Source organism: Anthonomus grandis, chromosome 6 (genome assembly GCF_022605725.1).
Source record: "Anthonomus grandis grandis chromosome 6, icAntGran1.3, whole genome shotgun sequence".
In the NCBI taxonomy this organism is placed as follows: Eukaryota; Metazoa; Arthropoda; class Insecta; order Coleoptera; family Curculionidae; genus Anthonomus; species Anthonomus grandis.
In genome coordinates, this window is record NC_065551.1 from 2279340 (window position 1) to 2297088 (window position 17749).

Below are 17749 nucleotides of genomic sequence, written 5' to 3' on the forward strand. Positions count from 1 at the left end.
AAGATATGTATACACCTCATGTTCTAATCTGTTAAATGTTAATAATTTATTATGAATTAAAAGATGAATAATGTTGATTCGATTAAAATAAGTTTGACAAAAGTAACATTTAAATTATGATTTCGCTATTAGGTAGATTTCAGCACTTGAAAAATAAATTGCAATTATTAAAGTTTTATTGTATATATTTATAGTACGCAGGGGAAAGTTCATGAACCTTTTTACCTAAGGCATTTCAGCCTTAATCGAGTTATATCTATTTAACTACCAAAAAAGGTACTGAAAAATACTGAACAAAAAATAACTAAAATTATAGATAAGAAATTGACGTAATCAATTATGATATTGATTAAATATTTGTAGCAATAAATTGAAATTAAAAGTATATTAATAAAAATTTAAATAAGTGAGACAAATCTATGGTTAGTAATATTTAAATAAATGGAATAAAGTGGCCTGTATATTCCTCCAACAAATGAACGGCTAGCCTTCAAAATCGAGGCTGTGAATGTATTCCATTTGTAGCTTCGCTATCCGGACTGGGAACCTCTAATACTAGCTCGAACTCTGGCTCCAGCTCCACCGCTTTCAGCAATTTTCCGGGGAAATCAAAAGCCTGCAGCCATCAACAATTGAAGAAGAATAAAGAGGAAACCGGAAAAGTAAAATCCTAAAACAACGGTTGCCATTGTATTCACTGTCGATAAAAAACGAATGGCTTTAAAAATGTGACACACTCACCTTGCTAAGTTTCATTATCTATCCATCAAAATCTTGGACATGCTGCACCAGAATTGAGAAGCAGAGTTGCAAAACGCAGTTTGTCCAAATTTTCACATTTTGAACTAAAGGTGGCGCAACATTATTTAACCGAATTTCTATTATTTCACATCACTTTGGACGTTCAAATCGAATTTTGTACCATTTAAAATATATTGCGAAAATCCCCTAGACATGCAAAATGCATTTAGACTATCAGCTTTAGACAAACAAAAAGTATTTTGTCCACAAGACAAACAAATCGTGTTTGGTCCAGATGTAAACACGTTTGTTTCACAACCTAATTTCTGTCGGTGTGGTTTTAGTTTATGTACAAGTATTTTGTGTTTGTTTCATAACTTTTTCGTGAAGTTTAAGTCACAATGGAGCATCGAGCAGGTAGAGGGGCGACTGAGATATCTTCCGCTCTTATCGTTTTTTTGAAAAAACTTACATTTCCAGACTTTTTTTTGCAGATGGGTGTGGAGGACAAAATAAAAATAATCATGTTGTGCATGCTTTAATGTTTTGGCTTCAAACGTTTTCATGTGAGTAGATTAGGGACATAGAAATTATATTTCCAATGAGAGGTCACTCTTATCTCCCGCCGATCGTATCTTTGGGCGCATTGAAAAAAGCTTAAGGTCTCATAGTATTATAAGAACTCCAGATCAATATTGGGATATCTACACCAAAGTGAATGGTGTACAAAAACTTGGAACTGACTGGCATTTACTTGACATAAAAAACTTTTGCTGCATCTGAAAAAATTGACTGGCATTCATTCTTGTCGAAGACTTTTGTTAAAGAAAAAAAGTTCCACCCATAATATTTTGCTGAAAACTGAGTTACTATATTGCAATTCAGATGAAACAAAAAAGTTTCAATCACTCCCAAAACCACAATCAAGATTCGATCAAATAGAATTACTGGAATTAGGTTTGGGTCATAAAATAAAGGAAAAAAGTAGATAGTTTAAAAAAATTATTGGCATCATTATCTGGAGAAAACTGGAATCAGGATCCAGAACTGGAATGGTTAGTTCCAATTTTAGAAGGCCAGTGTGAGGTTGAAACCAATGTTGAAGAAAATGAGGACTGTGATTGTAACGATACGGAAGATGTTAATTTCATTTGAGTTTGTTAAAAAATAAAAAATGCTTAAAGAAAATGGTTCTTAATTTTTTGGTGGTAATTTTACCCAAAAAGTTTTTGCAAATGACAATCAAAAGGCATTTTGTCCACTTTAGACAGGCAAATAGCATTGTGTCCATATGTTTTTCTAAAATACCAAAGTTACTTTTACTTCTTCTAGTCTGCCATTCTAGTATTTACTGATCCTAAATTTTCCTAATTTTTTGGTAAAGTCCTAACTCGGTAAGTAAGACCGATTCGAAGCACCAGTTTTTTATGTTTCCTGAAAATTTACAATTTTGGACAAACCGCATTTTGCAAGTCTGCTCCTCAATTATGAATTAAACGGTTCTCTAAAATAACAAGATTAAGGACTATAAATTACAAACTATATTGGCCACTTCCTGCTTCACAAACTTCGGAAATAAAAAACTGGCCTTTTGCGTGCGCTCCTACCTGCGACATGGGAACAAGTCCTCGAAAAATGGACCCAGTACCGACTAAATCAGTAACGACCCCACCTCTCGCCTGAGCTGTGAATATCAGCCAATCGGAGAAAACATTAATTAAGACCAATCAGAAAGGTGACGGACCGTTTTTCTGTTGACGCATGGATAATTAAACCAGGAGAGTGATGCGTTACAGTAGTAATGTGTCATTGACAGTGTGAATTTAAAGAAATATGAATAAAGGAAGTTGACTGAAATTATTAATGTAATTATTGAAATTAATGAAATATTAATGGAGCGTTAGTGAACATAAGGAGTAGAAAAATAAAACGCTACAATGCCTTTGAAAAAATGTGTCATTCTTCCTTTAAGAACAAATTTTGAGAAAACGGTTAGAATTACAGGCAAACTGTTGGAATCAAATTGAAGATAAAAGAATGCTCTATCAAAACGCGTTACTATATACAGGATCAAATCAAATTGAAAATTTAATTATTTGAGTAACGATTTTGATCAGACCGTATAAAAAAAATAAATTTTGGAATTTTGAAAGATCAAATGAACTTAGCCAAGGACTCAACAACTCAAGAGCAAAAAATGTCGGTGGTAAATATTAAGAATTAAGTGATACGTTGATTTTCATGAAAATTTCTTCAAATTGTTAATATAGGCAACGTCGCATTTTAAGGCAAAACAGTTTTAGGGTTAAAGAGAGCGTCAAATGAGACTCCCATTTCGGAAAAAAAATATATGGGTGATTCCATTTAAAAGAAAGTTCAAATTGTGTACCACGCTTTTTTGGGACACCCTGTATCAACCAAACTAATTTTAAAAAGAAGTCCCTCCAACTCAATTAAAATTCCCCCTATTAAAGGTTTTTTCCGCTTCAAGATTTAGCCGCAATCGAGCATCGCGATGTGAAATGGACAGCCTGTATCCGCCAATGCTACTAAGCCGTCTGGATGCGACTGTTTTTTGGCTATTTATCGATGATCGGAGTGAAGTGGAAAGGCCGTAGATGATTACGTTTGCATTGAACACAGCTTATTCTTTTCTTATTTAATGTTTTGTTACCGATTTAATTGATAGTATTTGATATGCGGTTTTATCCCGCTTAGACAACTTAATATCACTTTATTTACAAACTATAACAACTTTAAGCAATATAGCTGGTAGTTTTTAAGAAAATTTTGGAATGGCCGTTACTGTATGTAAAATAAGTATATTTATTCAAGCAGATATTAGCCATATTCTTTAATTATTATATTTTATTAGGGAACAACAGTCTCAGAGTCTAGAAGGCATGCAGCACCTACTAGAAATATTTTGCACGGTAATAAATGAGAAACATAATAAAAATTTTCTACCCGAAATTTTGCAACTTTGCATGGAGAGCATTTATCCATTTTTACTACCAAAGGCCAGTGAAAACCCGGATGTATTTTCTGTATTCCTTCAGCTACTCTATAGGTAAGTTTCAATATCTTTTTAGCAGATTAAATTATCTACAAGATGTCATAAATAGATGTGTGAGTGACTTTGAAGGTACAACAAGCTGGGCTAAATTACATAAAAATAGTTATTTATGTAACCAGTGTGTAAAATTACCCTTTTTTTATTAATGGGAAATTTGTCGACAATTCCCATGAATAAAAAAAGGGTATTTTACACACGTGTAACATACAAGGTTTTTTCTACTATCGAAGAAAACTTTTAAAAAAATCAAAAATATGATATTTATTTTATATTTTGATATTGCCTATACTCTAGTTCTTTTTTGGTGAGAGCACAGTGCCTCATTATTTATGCAGAAGTAGCATAAATATAGGGTGAGTCTTCCATTTTTTCTACTTGTAACAAAATGATAAACCAGACTGTTTTTACCAATTTTAAGTGGACAAGTCCTGTATGGTCTCAAATTTCGTAAAATTCGGAACAATGGTTTCGAGTTCATTTTTATGACAAACGAGTTGCCAGTGTCGTCCCGACTATGGATATTGATTTTAATTTTTAAGTTAAATAATTATCTGTTATAAAAAAATTATAAATAATGTTGGATTTTATCTATTATCTATTAGATAAAGATTTTTAGAAAAAGTATGGTTGGTAGGTATAACCTATATTTATTAAATTAACAAGAAACATTTCTTAAAAGCGGAAAAGCCTCATTATAAAACTATGGCAAATAAAATGAAATATAAAAATTTGATTAATACCGCAATTTGATTGTTTTTTAAATGTTGTAAAAAATTGTTGTAAAATTTCATGTTTTTAATACCAACCAATAAAAAATGCAACTCTCCAAACATATCTTGTCATTTATAAGAAAGGTACATAAATATAAGGATCTTTTAATTTATTAACCATATATTACAATAAAAATATTTACGAAATATACAAAAAAAAATCAATTTATAAATCACACATTTCATTACTCTCATCGCTTTCATCCGAATCAGACATTCTCACTGTTATAACTAAGGGTTCGACAGTTTCTTCTAGAAGATTATCGAGGGTCCACATCTTTTCTTCTTCTTTTATAGCATGATTCACAGCATTGCTCCAGTTTTCTTGGGTAACGTTATCCACTACTGCTTTCAGAAGTTCTCTCACATCTTTCAATTTAAAGGTTTTATTATTTCTAGCCACAAATCCTTTTACTTGAGCCCAAATTAGCTCTATAGGATTTAATTCACAATGGTAAGGTGGCAAACGAAGTACAGTTCTATAGCAGAGAGGTAAACAATGGTATGTCCATAAAAGGAATATTTAAAGTAATAAGGAAAATAAGTTACGTTAATTCACTTTAAGATTTAAGTGATTATTCTACATTGTACGAAAGTGTAATTGGGGTATTTAACTTATCGTTATGAAGGTTTTTATTAACCACTATTTTTAATTTATTTGAATTTATATTTTAATTTTAATTTAGAAACTGTATCTTAATTTTGGACTTACGACTTTTTACCCCTATTTGAAAAAACAGGTAATCATAAAAATTTAAGCTTTATGTTGCACAACCAATTTTATTTCTTTAGGTTAACATTATTAATGTACATAATTTTCTTTACAAAAAATGTTTTTTTAAAAAAATTTATTAAATAAATAAATTGGGATTCATAGAAGATAAAAAATCAATCGCTATCTTCTTCATCGGAACTATGTTGGCCTTTTGCTTTAGAAATCGGAAGATTTTTAAAAAAATTATGAAATTGCTTAGGAACCCACTCCAAATTTTTATTAAAAAATCATGTTTTTTCTTTGTTATTCCCTTTAAGTTACTGCGCAGACTAGGCAATTCATTGGGCAGTGGCATGGAATTTCGAACAGGTCTGGTCACATTTAAAGTTTTAAACTCTTCATCGTTAAATTTCAGTTTGTAAAATATAGTGCTAGGATGATCAGCTTTATTTTGAAAATATACAACTTTAGATATCAAAAAGTCTTGCTTTTCAGTATTTTTCTTCTTATTAATAAAAGGAGAGTTAGGTTGACTATACAAATAGTCAACATGTTTAAAATCAGAAATATCTAGTTTTATAACAGTTGCGCCTGTGGATCTTATTAATTGTTACCAGTCCCAAGGAGTACATATTTCCATGGTTGGTTGCTTTTTTAAAGTCCTTTCAATAAGAGCGTGTACGTGATCAGCTTCCATGTATGTATGACCCCTCAGTAAAAATTTGTGTTCAATAATTTTCAAGTTTGGACAAATTTTTAGTAGCCACAGATAACTGAGCATCATAATAATATTGCGGTTCTGGCTGGGGCAGTTGTCGGACCAAATAATTAAGTGTTCTATAGTAGATCCAGCAAGAACCCTTACTGCCCATTTAATTAGTGCTGATGCGATTTCGTTGCCCCCTCTCCCAGCTTCGGATTCATCCAATACTAAGCAGTATGACAAATTATTTGTTGAGTCATAAATAGCCAGGTTTAAAGTACACAGCTTTAAGTAATAGAATCTTTGATTATTTGAGTGGTACGGGATGGGAAGACATTTTTGAAGATCTAGCATTCAAGCACTAAAATATTAGTAATTAACTATGAGCACTTTGCCGGTACTTTACGTTCCGCGGACTTACTACTGTTTACCACATTGCGACACTGGACGTAGTGAAACGTGTCAGGAGATACGTTTCTTTACCCCACTGATATGTGGAGATACTACATTTTCAAAACTGAAAATACAGGCAACCCACAACGCAGGACTTACTATCTTTTACCATAATATAAAATTGAAGAAGTTCAGTTCGAAAATGATATTAACTCCATATCGAGTAAAAATGGAGTTACGACTGTTTACCTCTCTGGTACAGACTGTTGTATTGTGTTGTTTTGCCATTTCGTTTATATTTTCATTTATTTTCTATTGTCAGAAGCTCTGCTTTTACCGCGTCATCTCCAAAAGGTATTTCTTTTTCGGTAAGCCAGTTTTTTATTTCCCCTTTTCGCCAGCAGGATGATGGTAATTTTTCTATTAATCTTGAATGGTAGCTGGCATTGTCCATAACAATAATTGAATATTCGGGAATTGACTTGATCATTTCGGAAAACTTCAAGCCAGTCGATAAACATTATCCTGCCAGCACTTGCTCACGGTGTGTCCTTCGTTAAGCCAGGTTTCATCCAAATAATAAATATTTCTTCCTTCCTTTCGATACTCCTTAAATATTTTCTTCTCCAACAGACTATTTCTTCTTTATCTATTAAAATAGATTTTCTATTTTGCTTTTGCCAAGAAAAATTTAATTCGTGTAAAATTTTCCATAATTTTTTTCTTCCCATTTCTGGTACATTTTCGTCTTCTTTTATAAGTTTCAAAATTTTGTCGATAGTTGGGATTTCATTCTTAAAATAAAATGAATGTACTGTCCTCCTGATGATATGCTTTGCTGTCTCATCAACTGCTATCGGCTTCCTACCGGCAGTTTTCTTTACACTCTTCTTAGGCAAGTTCTCACGGTTTTCACTTTTTCTGTCACTAAGAAGTCTGTAAATTGTTGCTTTACTTATGCCTGTCATATTGGCACATGTAGAAACTAGATTTCTAACAGAGGCATTTGATGCACAAGTGCATCATGTACGTTTAGTACTATAGTCCTTGCTTTAAAATCTAAAACACCTTTACACACTACGGGGCTAAAATTTGACATCTTACAACAAATGCGCAACAATACTGAAAAATAAATTAAGTTTTTAGGATATATCTACATTATATACCATAAAATATAACTACCTGTTTGCATTTAAGATTGTACAATTTAGGTACCTATAATACTTATACCTCCATATTTACCTACCTAGACAATATCTACTTATAAGGATTAAAAAGAACTTGTTCATTAGGTACTTAAGTAATTCAAAGATTTTATGGCTAAAATTGGCCTATTTCTTGCACTATTAAATAAACCCAACAAATGAAAACATTCAGGTCTTAATGTACTTGAAAAGTGGGACGCCAATGGTTTACGACCGTTTTATGGCTATCGAGCCTTTCGTGTGCTCCTACGGATTAAGAAATGGACTATAGGCCGAAAATAAAGTCGCTGTGGACCATCGTTCATGTGAACATTTTCTCTTAAAATTGACCAAGAAATCATTAGTTAAGTTTCTCTTCATAATACAGATTTTATTAACATCCCATATAATATTAGACAAAAACTTAACTGAAACAACTAATAGCCGCAATAATAAAAAGATTATACGTACTTTAGGCGTCACATCAATAACACCTCTACAAAAGGACAAAGCGCTCCAACAAATTTTGCTCGTGACGTCATGCGTTTGGGCCATGCACTTCGGGTTGATTTTCGGGTGAATTCAGCTGTTGACGCTGCCGTTGTTCGTCCACAGAAGGCTGCCTGCCAGACTTTGCAGATTGCCGTGAACGTTAGGATGCTCTATTACCATCTTAAAATTATTAAATCTATATCTTTACCTGCCCTTACTTTACAATTTAGTTAAAAAAAAGAGTGCATCCTTATTTCTCTTTTTTAATTTAAACTTCCATTTTTTCAAATTCTATCATTTATCTAATACCTTGTTACTTGCCAATAGGAGTTCTTTCTATATAAATCTAACAACGGCGCATCTATTAGTTGTGCCACCTGATGAAACGAGAGGTTAGGTTGTTTATATTTATGTTCTGTGGTTGCCGGTATTCCTGACGAGATCCGCAGTAAACATTAGCTCATTTTTGTGTTTTTTTCTAAAATCGGAACTGTTTATTTCCGCGAAACGTGTATGTTATATTTATGTAAACTCTTCGCGTACTTTTAAATCGCAAAATCGTATTTTCGGACTAGAAAAATCCTCGGAAAAACCGGTTCTCCGGCGCGCTGGCCGGGCGGCGCCGCGGTTTTATTTGTTTATATCAGACTTTAATACTTTAGTTCGTGTTTAATTTAATGTTTGTCTCCTAGTTCGGCTTGTAGTTAATACCAGAGTGTAAATATGCCTCAAAAGTGTTGTGTTCCGGGTTGTCTTCGGTTTTCCTAAGGTAATAATTCTAAGGCGAAAATGGGTAAAAGCCATACACAGAGATGACTTTGAGCCCACAAATAACACCAAAGTATGTGAAGCTCATTTTCCTGAAGGTAGTATAATAAAGAGTACTCAAGTTCAAGATTCCAACATAGGTAAAATTTTTAAAATAGAATTACTAAAACCACGGCTAAAAGAAGACTGTACACCATCTATTTTTTTAAATTGCCCTACTTATTTGTCAAAAACTATAAAAATACGGCCAAGTAAAGATGAAAGGTTTAAAAATATTGACGAGTTGAATTTAGAAAAAGCCCTTGAATTAAGCAAAATTGAATTTGGCGAGCATGAGAAACAAAATAATTTTGACAGTTTTGAAGAGTTTATTGAAAAATTTTCTGCTACCTTTCTACTACCGAAAGATTGGTTTACTGCTCACAGTGAGTCTCAAGACAGCAAAAAGCTAACAATTTTTAAAATTGAATTCACACCTGGTCCATGCATTAATTGGGCAATTGTTTTTAATTTTCATTTAAATGTTGAAACTTTTTTATATAGCGAGCCAGTTTGCGTTTTAACATCAAAATTTAAAACTCCATATAATTCCCATAGTTTAGATGATTTATATGCAATACTTGAAGCAATAGACCTTAGTATTATTACCCTGCCTTTGGAGGAAAATTTTACCAATAATGACAACCTCGACTGTGACTTAAATCCAAATACTGCTACCAATACCCTTGGCAATACTATCAAATGACATAAATAAAATGAAACGTTTTTAACTTACGAGTATGCCCGAAATGTGTTTAGTTTACTAAAGGATCATGAGAGATTTGTGACACTACTTTTTGATGAAATTCATATTGACCCTTACATGGACTATAAAGGCGGTAATATCATTGGAACATCAGTCAATAATAAGTCTTTAGCTTCCTCGGCATTACTTTTATAATTACAAGTGTGTGTTCCAGCTTTAAGGAAGTAGTTCACATAGCTCCCATCTCCAAAATTACATCAGATATACTTCATAATTTTATTAAGACAATTATTGAAAATTTCGAGTTATTAGTTTTTTGTGTTACAAGTGATAATAATGCCATTAACGGGAAAGCCATGAGTCATTTTTCAACTGCAGACCAACTTAGCATTGTTTATCCTCATCCCATAGATAATCAGAGACCATTATTTTACCTATTTGACACAGTTCACTTACTTAAATGTGTATTTAATAATTGGCTTAACTCTCTAAACCAGGCCAAACATTTTATTTTCCTGATTTTGACACTTCAAAGAAAAAATGTGTTCTTTTTCTGCAATTAAAAAATTACATGAACTGGAGTATGTCAAGCTTTTAAAGTCAATATATGTATTTATGTGTATATAATAATATTTTTTACTACTTGATGGTATAAAAAAATTATTATAAATACCTAAATACATATGTTGAATTTTGGCGCAGATGTAGGGGAGTTGGGAGTCTGCATTTAATATTACACCATAATATTTAACCTGACATTCAACCAGAACTAAAACATACCTTTGAATGTTTCCTGAACTCTATTCTATTCCTAGCATTTTTTAAAATAAGCCAAATATTAAGATATTAGCATATGAAATCCCTTGGTTTTTAAAAATCGGTGGCCTACATCGATGACGTCACGCACCAAGCACTAAGGCCTTGTCTGTGAGTGGGTGTTGGTCACATGCTATTTAAGATACCTCATATTTGAATTTGTAGAAAACGTATTATATTTTTTAAAAACGTTTGTTTTTTCAGTATACTTGATTGCCACTGGTTGTACTTCTACAACACCCAAGTAAGTCTAGGTTATTCTCCAGGAGGCTGCGACGTAGAAGTAGGACCGGACCTTCCTAAGAAACCTGATCAACTTTTGGCTCTTTTAAAAGTGTTTGGTGAAGCTCTGTTACTGGATGACCTCAACATATTCCGACAAAGCCTTCTTATTTTACAGGAATTAAATAAAAATAAGAAATTATACCACAAGGTAGATCCCACTTTATCTCTTTTGAAATAAACCGTATAATATAAATGTATGGATTCTTTTAGGGTCTTTTTCGCTCTCATTTGCTGCCAGAGTTACTACGAGTACTTCTAAATACTTTGTTATACAAAAGGCAAGGGATTTCCAACGAAGACATAATTCTTGCGGTATACAATATGGCAGAGGTAGATTTCAATGGATTTTTCTCGACATTCCTGCCTCATTACATCCAGAGTTTGGATGGAGTCACTCCCAGAGATTATGAATTGTTAGCGGTGCATTTTGGTGGGACAGATTTGGTAAGTTTAATTTATATTTTAGTTATTTAAAATATGCACATTATGTTTTATTTAGGATGTTCCATCCTTTATGCAACACCTACAAAATTTCGCGGCCGATTTCCAGCATTTAAGGAAGTGCAATAGTTAATCATTTATTTTTGTTTTGTATTTCGGATTTGTACTAAATGACTTTTTTTCAATTTTTTTGACTATTATATAGTTTAGTAATTTATATTCTTTTGCATTTTTATACTTTATAACTAGATTTAGTTCATTTTACCATTTTGCCAAGATTTTTACGTTGAATGTGATATGACTATTATTTATTATTAAGTTTATTTGTGGATTTGAGAGTGATTTGACGTTTCAACATGGTTCTGTACATTTTTGAATGTGCTGATGAAATATGCAGGATGTCAATTTGAAAATTTTAATGGAAATATCTTCCAAAAAAGAGTGGTTCGGGAAACGTAGCTGAAAACAAGAAACTAGTTTTTATGATACTTCGGTATTATTATTTTCATATTTTTTTGTTACATGCTTTGACAAAATAGTCAAAATGCATTCACGTTTAAGAATAGTATTATCCTTAACAATATCAATAGTTAGGGTCAATTGGGGTAATTGTTGACGATATTTAATGTTTTGACTTGCTATACTCTATTTCAGAAGTGTATAGAGCAATAAACTGGGCAATTCCGTTCTGTTTGGCTACATTTCGTGGTAGTTCATAGGCGCAGGTACTTATAATATTTATGAATTTAATTTTCACGGATTAAATGCCTTTATTTTGAAAGAGATTAAATACTAAATAAATACTTTTAAATCATATTTTAAACGTTAGTAGTCACTGCTACGCTGTAGTGTAATCACAATATTATTATCCCAATATTTAAAAAATGGAGGTATTCAGTCCAACGAAAAGATGTACTAAAAATTCTCCACTATCGCTGAGTGAAAAAGTTATTATTTTAAATGTACATGATTGCATAAAACACGATTACCCTAGTTTTACTGTGCAAGAAATTGTTGAAAAATGTTCTCGAATGAGTGGAATTGGAAAGTCCACCATTTTCAAATTGTTGCGGCAAAGAAAAGTAGCAGGTCAAGTGGAATCTCCCAAGCAAAAGCCAGGACGACCTACAAAAGTCCTTGATGAAAATGCTAAATGTATAATTCGAAGAAAAGTTTACTCTTTTTATTTTAAAAAGGAAATACCCACCCTAGACAAAATTTTAATGGAGCTTGGCCGAGATGACAGTATTCCGTTGATAAGTAGAAAACTTTTATGGAAAACTTTAAAAAATATGGATTTTGCCTGGGAAAAGCATAACCGCAAAGCACTTTTACTGGAGAGCGACGAAATTGTTTGTTGGAGACGACAATACTTGAGAAGTATCAAGCAGTACCGCAGGGAGCAAAAGAAAGTTTTTTATCTTGATGAGACGTGGATTAACGAAGGTTATATAGTCCAAAAAATGTGGCAAGACAAAAATATAACCAGTGCTCGCCAAGCTTTCATAGAAGGCCTGTCTACGGGTATTAAAGTACCTTCGGGAAAAGGAAAAAGACTTATAATCACACATATTGGAAGCGAAGAGGGATTTTTAAAAGAAGGTCTGCTAACCTTTGAGTCGACTCGCACAGGAGATTACCATGAAGACATGAACTCAGACGTTTTCGAGGACTATTTTGGTGAAATGATAAAATTTCTTCCGGCTAATTCGGTGGTGGTTATGGATAACGCAAGCTATCATTCACGGCGAATAGAGAAGACGCCAACTTCAAGTTGGAGAAAGCAAGAAATTATCGATTGGCTGACTGCAAAAGGTATTGCGTTTGAAGCAAATTTGATAAATAATATAATATATATAATAAAAAAATATAATATAACTGTACTGCGCTTACCGCCATATCATTGCGAACTAAATCCTATAGAACTAATATGGGCGCAGGTAAAAGGATTTGTAGCAAGACAAAACACGACTTTTAAAATGAAAGATGTTAAGCTACTGTTTGATCAAGCCATTACGGAAGCGACACCAGAGAATTGGCGAAAAGCAGTCCAGCATGTAATTAAGCAAGAGGACAAAATGTGGGATCTTGACAACCTCATCGATCAGACAGTCGATCCTTTAATTATAATGTCAAGAGGTGATGACAGTTCGTCAGATGACGAAGAAGACTACAATCTATTATAATTTAAAATTGTTATACACTGTTCAAAAAGTGCCAGATCCAAAAGTGACATTTTCAACTGTTTTACTCTACATATTATGTTCAATAAATTTGTGAAAAAAATATATTATTCCATTTAAACAAAAGTAACTTTCTAAAATAAAATAGCATTTAAGTACATTAATTATAAGGTAAAAAACAAGTCCCAGTTGCACGCCTTTGGCGAACCGTTTTCAATGTTTATCAGTGGGTAACAATGGGCAAAACTCATAAACTGACCCAAAACCGGGTGGCACTACCTGCAATCAACGAAAAGAAAGAATTTTACATTGAAACTAATACCCAACTAAGGTAGTGGCATAAAATATTGGTGGATCACCAGGTACCACTTTTGCATACCTAATGAGGTTTTATTGCTCTACACACTTCTGAAATAGAGTATAAACGATTTTTGTCGACATCACGCATTATGTTATATATGTAAATTAGCAGTCACATAGCTCATAATATCTTCTTTGATAATTACTAGTGGTTTTCTGTAATTACAAGTCACATTAAGATAAAAAAAAATATATTCAACATGCTTGTCCGTTTACATTTGCCCCTACTCTCAAAGGGTAATCTCTTGACACATTTACTCTACCAGAAAAAAACCTGAGGCAAATGTAAACGAACTATACAGATCGTGTTTTCGTTCGTTACTTATAGGAAACCGCATAGAGGCGAAATTTTGCAACGTCGCGCGTGTACGAGTGCCTGCAACAGAGCACCGCCCCGGCCGGCCCGAGGACGGGATTAGTAAACATCTGACTTTCGTAGGAGCTGCGTCGTTTGGCGACAAAATGTCCCAAAATATTACGCGAAAATCCAGGCATTTTTAAAATATTTATTCTAATGCGGGTTTTACAGACATGACAATGTGTAAAACCCGCATAGAATTGTAATCCTAAAATGTTTAATATGCTGTGTTTTGCATAATGAAAATTAAAGCGTTATTCTAATAAAAAATAAAATATCAACTCTGATAAAAATATAATAAAAAATCAGAAATAAAACTCTAATAAACAATTAGAGTTTTATTTCTGATTTTAACAAGCTTAAGATAACCCCACAGATAAAAGTAATTTGGAGACAAATCTGTTGATCTAGGAGGCCATTTAATATCACTAGTGCCACTAATAAGGCAGTTAGGAAAAGTATTTGCTAAAAATTCTTTTACCCTAGCCGCGTTATGAGCAGGACAGCCATCTTGCTGAAAATAAACCGATCCCAGGTCTACATCAGGTAGGATGTGAATGGCAGGAAGAACTTGGTTTTGAAGCAACTCAAGGTACTTTTGGGCGTTTAAAGTGCCATCAATAAAAAATGGCCCTATAACATTGTCGCCCAAAATACCTGCCCAAACATTCAATTTCTGAGGATACTGGGTACGAAACTGAAAACTTCTGTGCTCGTTTTCCTGAGATCAATAACGAACAATGGAAGGATTGTGTTTGCCATGTAATGGAAAAGAAGATTCATCAGAAAACAAAATATTTTTAAAAAAATATTCGTTTTCATTTGCCTTTTCCATCATGGTTTCACAAAATTCCATTCTTCGCCACTGGTCTTCAGGAAATATTTCCTGAGTTTTTGAATACTTGAAACATTTGTACCCATATTTTTTCCAGATACAAGCAACAGTTTTATTGCTTAATCCCAGTTCCTCTCCAACACTTCTAGTGGACCGTGTCGTATCAAGTTCTAGGGTACTGCAAACCATTTCTTCCCGCCGTTCTATATCCTGGACCACTTCAACAGGTGGTTTTTGACGTTTTGTGTGGCATTTTTTACAATCTTGAAGACAAAAAGATGTCTCAAAATTTGTAACCACATTTAAAACTGTTTTTGCACAAGGAATCGGTCTATTCTCAAATATCACTGAAAACAAAACTCTACATTGTACTGCCGAATTGCCTCCATAAAACCATTTAATTAGTTGAACTCTTTCGGAAGGGGTATAAACAGCCATAGTGAAAAAAACACGAAAATAACGCTCAAAAATTATTAATGCAACGTGCAGTAACACAGCAAAGTGAGGTCTGCTGAAAACAAAAAATTCCGCCGCCTGCAAGCCGCAACCAAGCGGTGTTGCCATTATTTTGGGTAATACGCAGCTCACGATAACACGATCTGTATAAAGTCGCTGTGTAGCAAAATATTTTTTGATATAAGTCGTGTTTACATTTACCCCAAAATAATGTGACCTTAAAGGTTTTGCTTGCAATATAAATGAAAAATCGAGATAAAAGTAAATATTTTCCAACAGTTCTGTTTATTTTAACTAAAACTAAACTATTTTTGAGAACGCTAATAAAAGAAATTTATTCTAAGTATGTAATTATAATAATATTATAGGTATAAAAAATTAGTTTTGCTCATAAACAGGAAATATTGCTGGAAAGTTGTATAGTATTCTCTCTCCCTTCATTTGAATGCCAGGATCGGGAAGCACACCATTGATTTGATTCAAGGTTATATAACTGACATCAGTTTCAACAATGTTGAAAAGCATTTTTGATGCATCCCAGGATTTAAGACCAGTCACTTTGATTTCCGTTAATTCTTCATCCACAGCTTCAATTAAACACACATATTTAAAAAGAGTAGTCTTTCTCTTTCCACCTTTGAACTACAAGAATAAATTTCCTTGTGGACAAGTCTGAACTCTCGACTGTTTTAAGCTCTATATCTTGTTTTTCCGCTTCTGCCCAATCTATTTCATCATCAGTATCACCTAGACTTATTTCTCCATCAGAACTCTCCGACTCTGCAACTGGTTCACTTTTCATTTTTTTCAATTTCGGCTCTAACTTTTTGTTGTCAAATTAGCCTTTTTTTCCTTTATTTTTCTTCTTCTCTTCTGTTCCTCTTAATTTCTGTCGATTTACTGATAGACGATGACGTCGATGGTTGTAGACTATGGGTAGATGCCACTAATAATTTTTGGTAGTCAGTTGTCGATGTAGAAGGCTGCTATCGGCTTTCAGCTGATGACACTGATGACACTCATGTTGACTACAACATGATGAAGTTGAAGGCATTTGATCGTCGACCGTGGGTAGAAGTGGGTTTGGTTCAGAAATTGCAACAACAGTTGATTTAGAGGATACTGGTTGGATAATGATAGCATCGGATGTTACAGATTTCGGAGCTTTGAGGGGAGCTTCGTATCTCCTCAAAGCTCCGAGTCCGAGCAAGTCTTCTGGTGTAAATTCATTTTGTGGGAATTTGTTTCGATCAACTGAGTATACGCCAGTATTTTTAAATCCAGATATAATATTGCTAGAAACCATAGACTCTTGCCAAGTAATGCCAAGTAATTCGGTAAATTTTTCCTTAGTTAGCCGTCCACACCCTCGTCCCATTTGTTCCTTACCAAACTTCACCAATTGTTTATTCCAGTTCACCTTTAAGGGTCCGAAGACACACTTGTCCAAAGGCTGAAGCTTATCCGTAAGATGGCTTGTAAACTTTATCAAAATAATATTGTTGTGCATTGCCTCTTCAATAATTCTGACGCTCATATGACTGCTGTGACCATAATACAACAGTAGAGCTGCTTGATCTAGAAGGCTTTGGGAAGTTCTTAAATCTTTAATGTGAGGTATAAACCCTGTCGTAAACCACTGGAAAAATTCCGGCTCCTCCATCCATCTATTAGTGGAGGCCTCATATAGAGTTCCTGGATAGGCGCTAGTGGAAGTCCAACGAGCCTGAACTCCAGCTGCCTTGAATACGATGAGCGGTGGAAGTGCTTTTCCATCGGCAGAAACACATCCTAAGACTGTCGTCGACTCTCTTCCAGAGCCTCCAGATATCCGGCACAGGGCCTTTCCTTTCTCTCCAATTGCCCTAATACGATAGGGATCATTATTAAAACCTGACTCGTCAGCATTAAAAATAAAGCTTTCTTTATCATCTAAATTATTTTCATCAATGATTCTTTTCAGGTCATCAAAAAAATGGTAGACGATCTCAGGTTTTCTAGCATCCTTCCGCAGTTTTTGCAAATGTTCCGGTTTCTTAAGAGACAGTTCAGGATGTCTTCTCATGAATGAGTAGTACCAGTCTTCTCCCGGTACTCCATTTTTAAATGGTGTTTTTAAACCTTTTGCATTAACATACTCTCCAACCAGTTGTCTAAGTTCTGCTTTGTCACATGGTAGACCCATCGCAGTACGTGCCAATAAACATTTCACTATTTCATTTTCGATATCTGAGGATAAAACTTGGGAACGTCCACCCTTTGTCACATTTAATGGAGTCTTTCTTCCTCCTATCCTTTGGTAAATAACTGATCTGGGAACACCATAGAACGTTTCTGCTCGACGATACGTTTTATTTTTATTTTGGACATCTGCAACGGCATTCGCAACATCTTCAGTTGTATAAGAAGGTGCTTCTTTTTTCCTTAC

At 33.7% G+C, this 17749-nt stretch overlaps 1 protein-coding gene across 2 annotated transcripts in view; it reads left to right on the forward strand.

The window, feature by feature from the left end:
* The window catches only part of LOC126737588 (exportin-6-A-like), a 320333-nt gene that overhangs the window by 67520 nt on the left and 235064 nt on the right, over positions 1 to 17749 (forward strand). Inside the window, exons 15-18 of one of the 2 annotated variants that reach the window (XM_050442568.1) lie at positions 3617 to 3811; positions 10608 to 10836; positions 10899 to 11132; positions 11188 to 11279. In XM_050442568.1, the coding sequence (XP_050298525.1) occupies positions 3617 to 3811; positions 10608 to 10836; positions 10899 to 11132; positions 11188 to 11262 (733 nt within the window). In that variant the 3' untranslated portion in view covers positions 11263 to 11279. Of the gene's footprint in view, positions 1 to 3616; positions 3812 to 10607; positions 10837 to 10898; positions 11133 to 11187; positions 11347 to 17749 lie in introns of those variants that run through there. The other variant, XM_050442567.1, reaches the window with a different exon arrangement.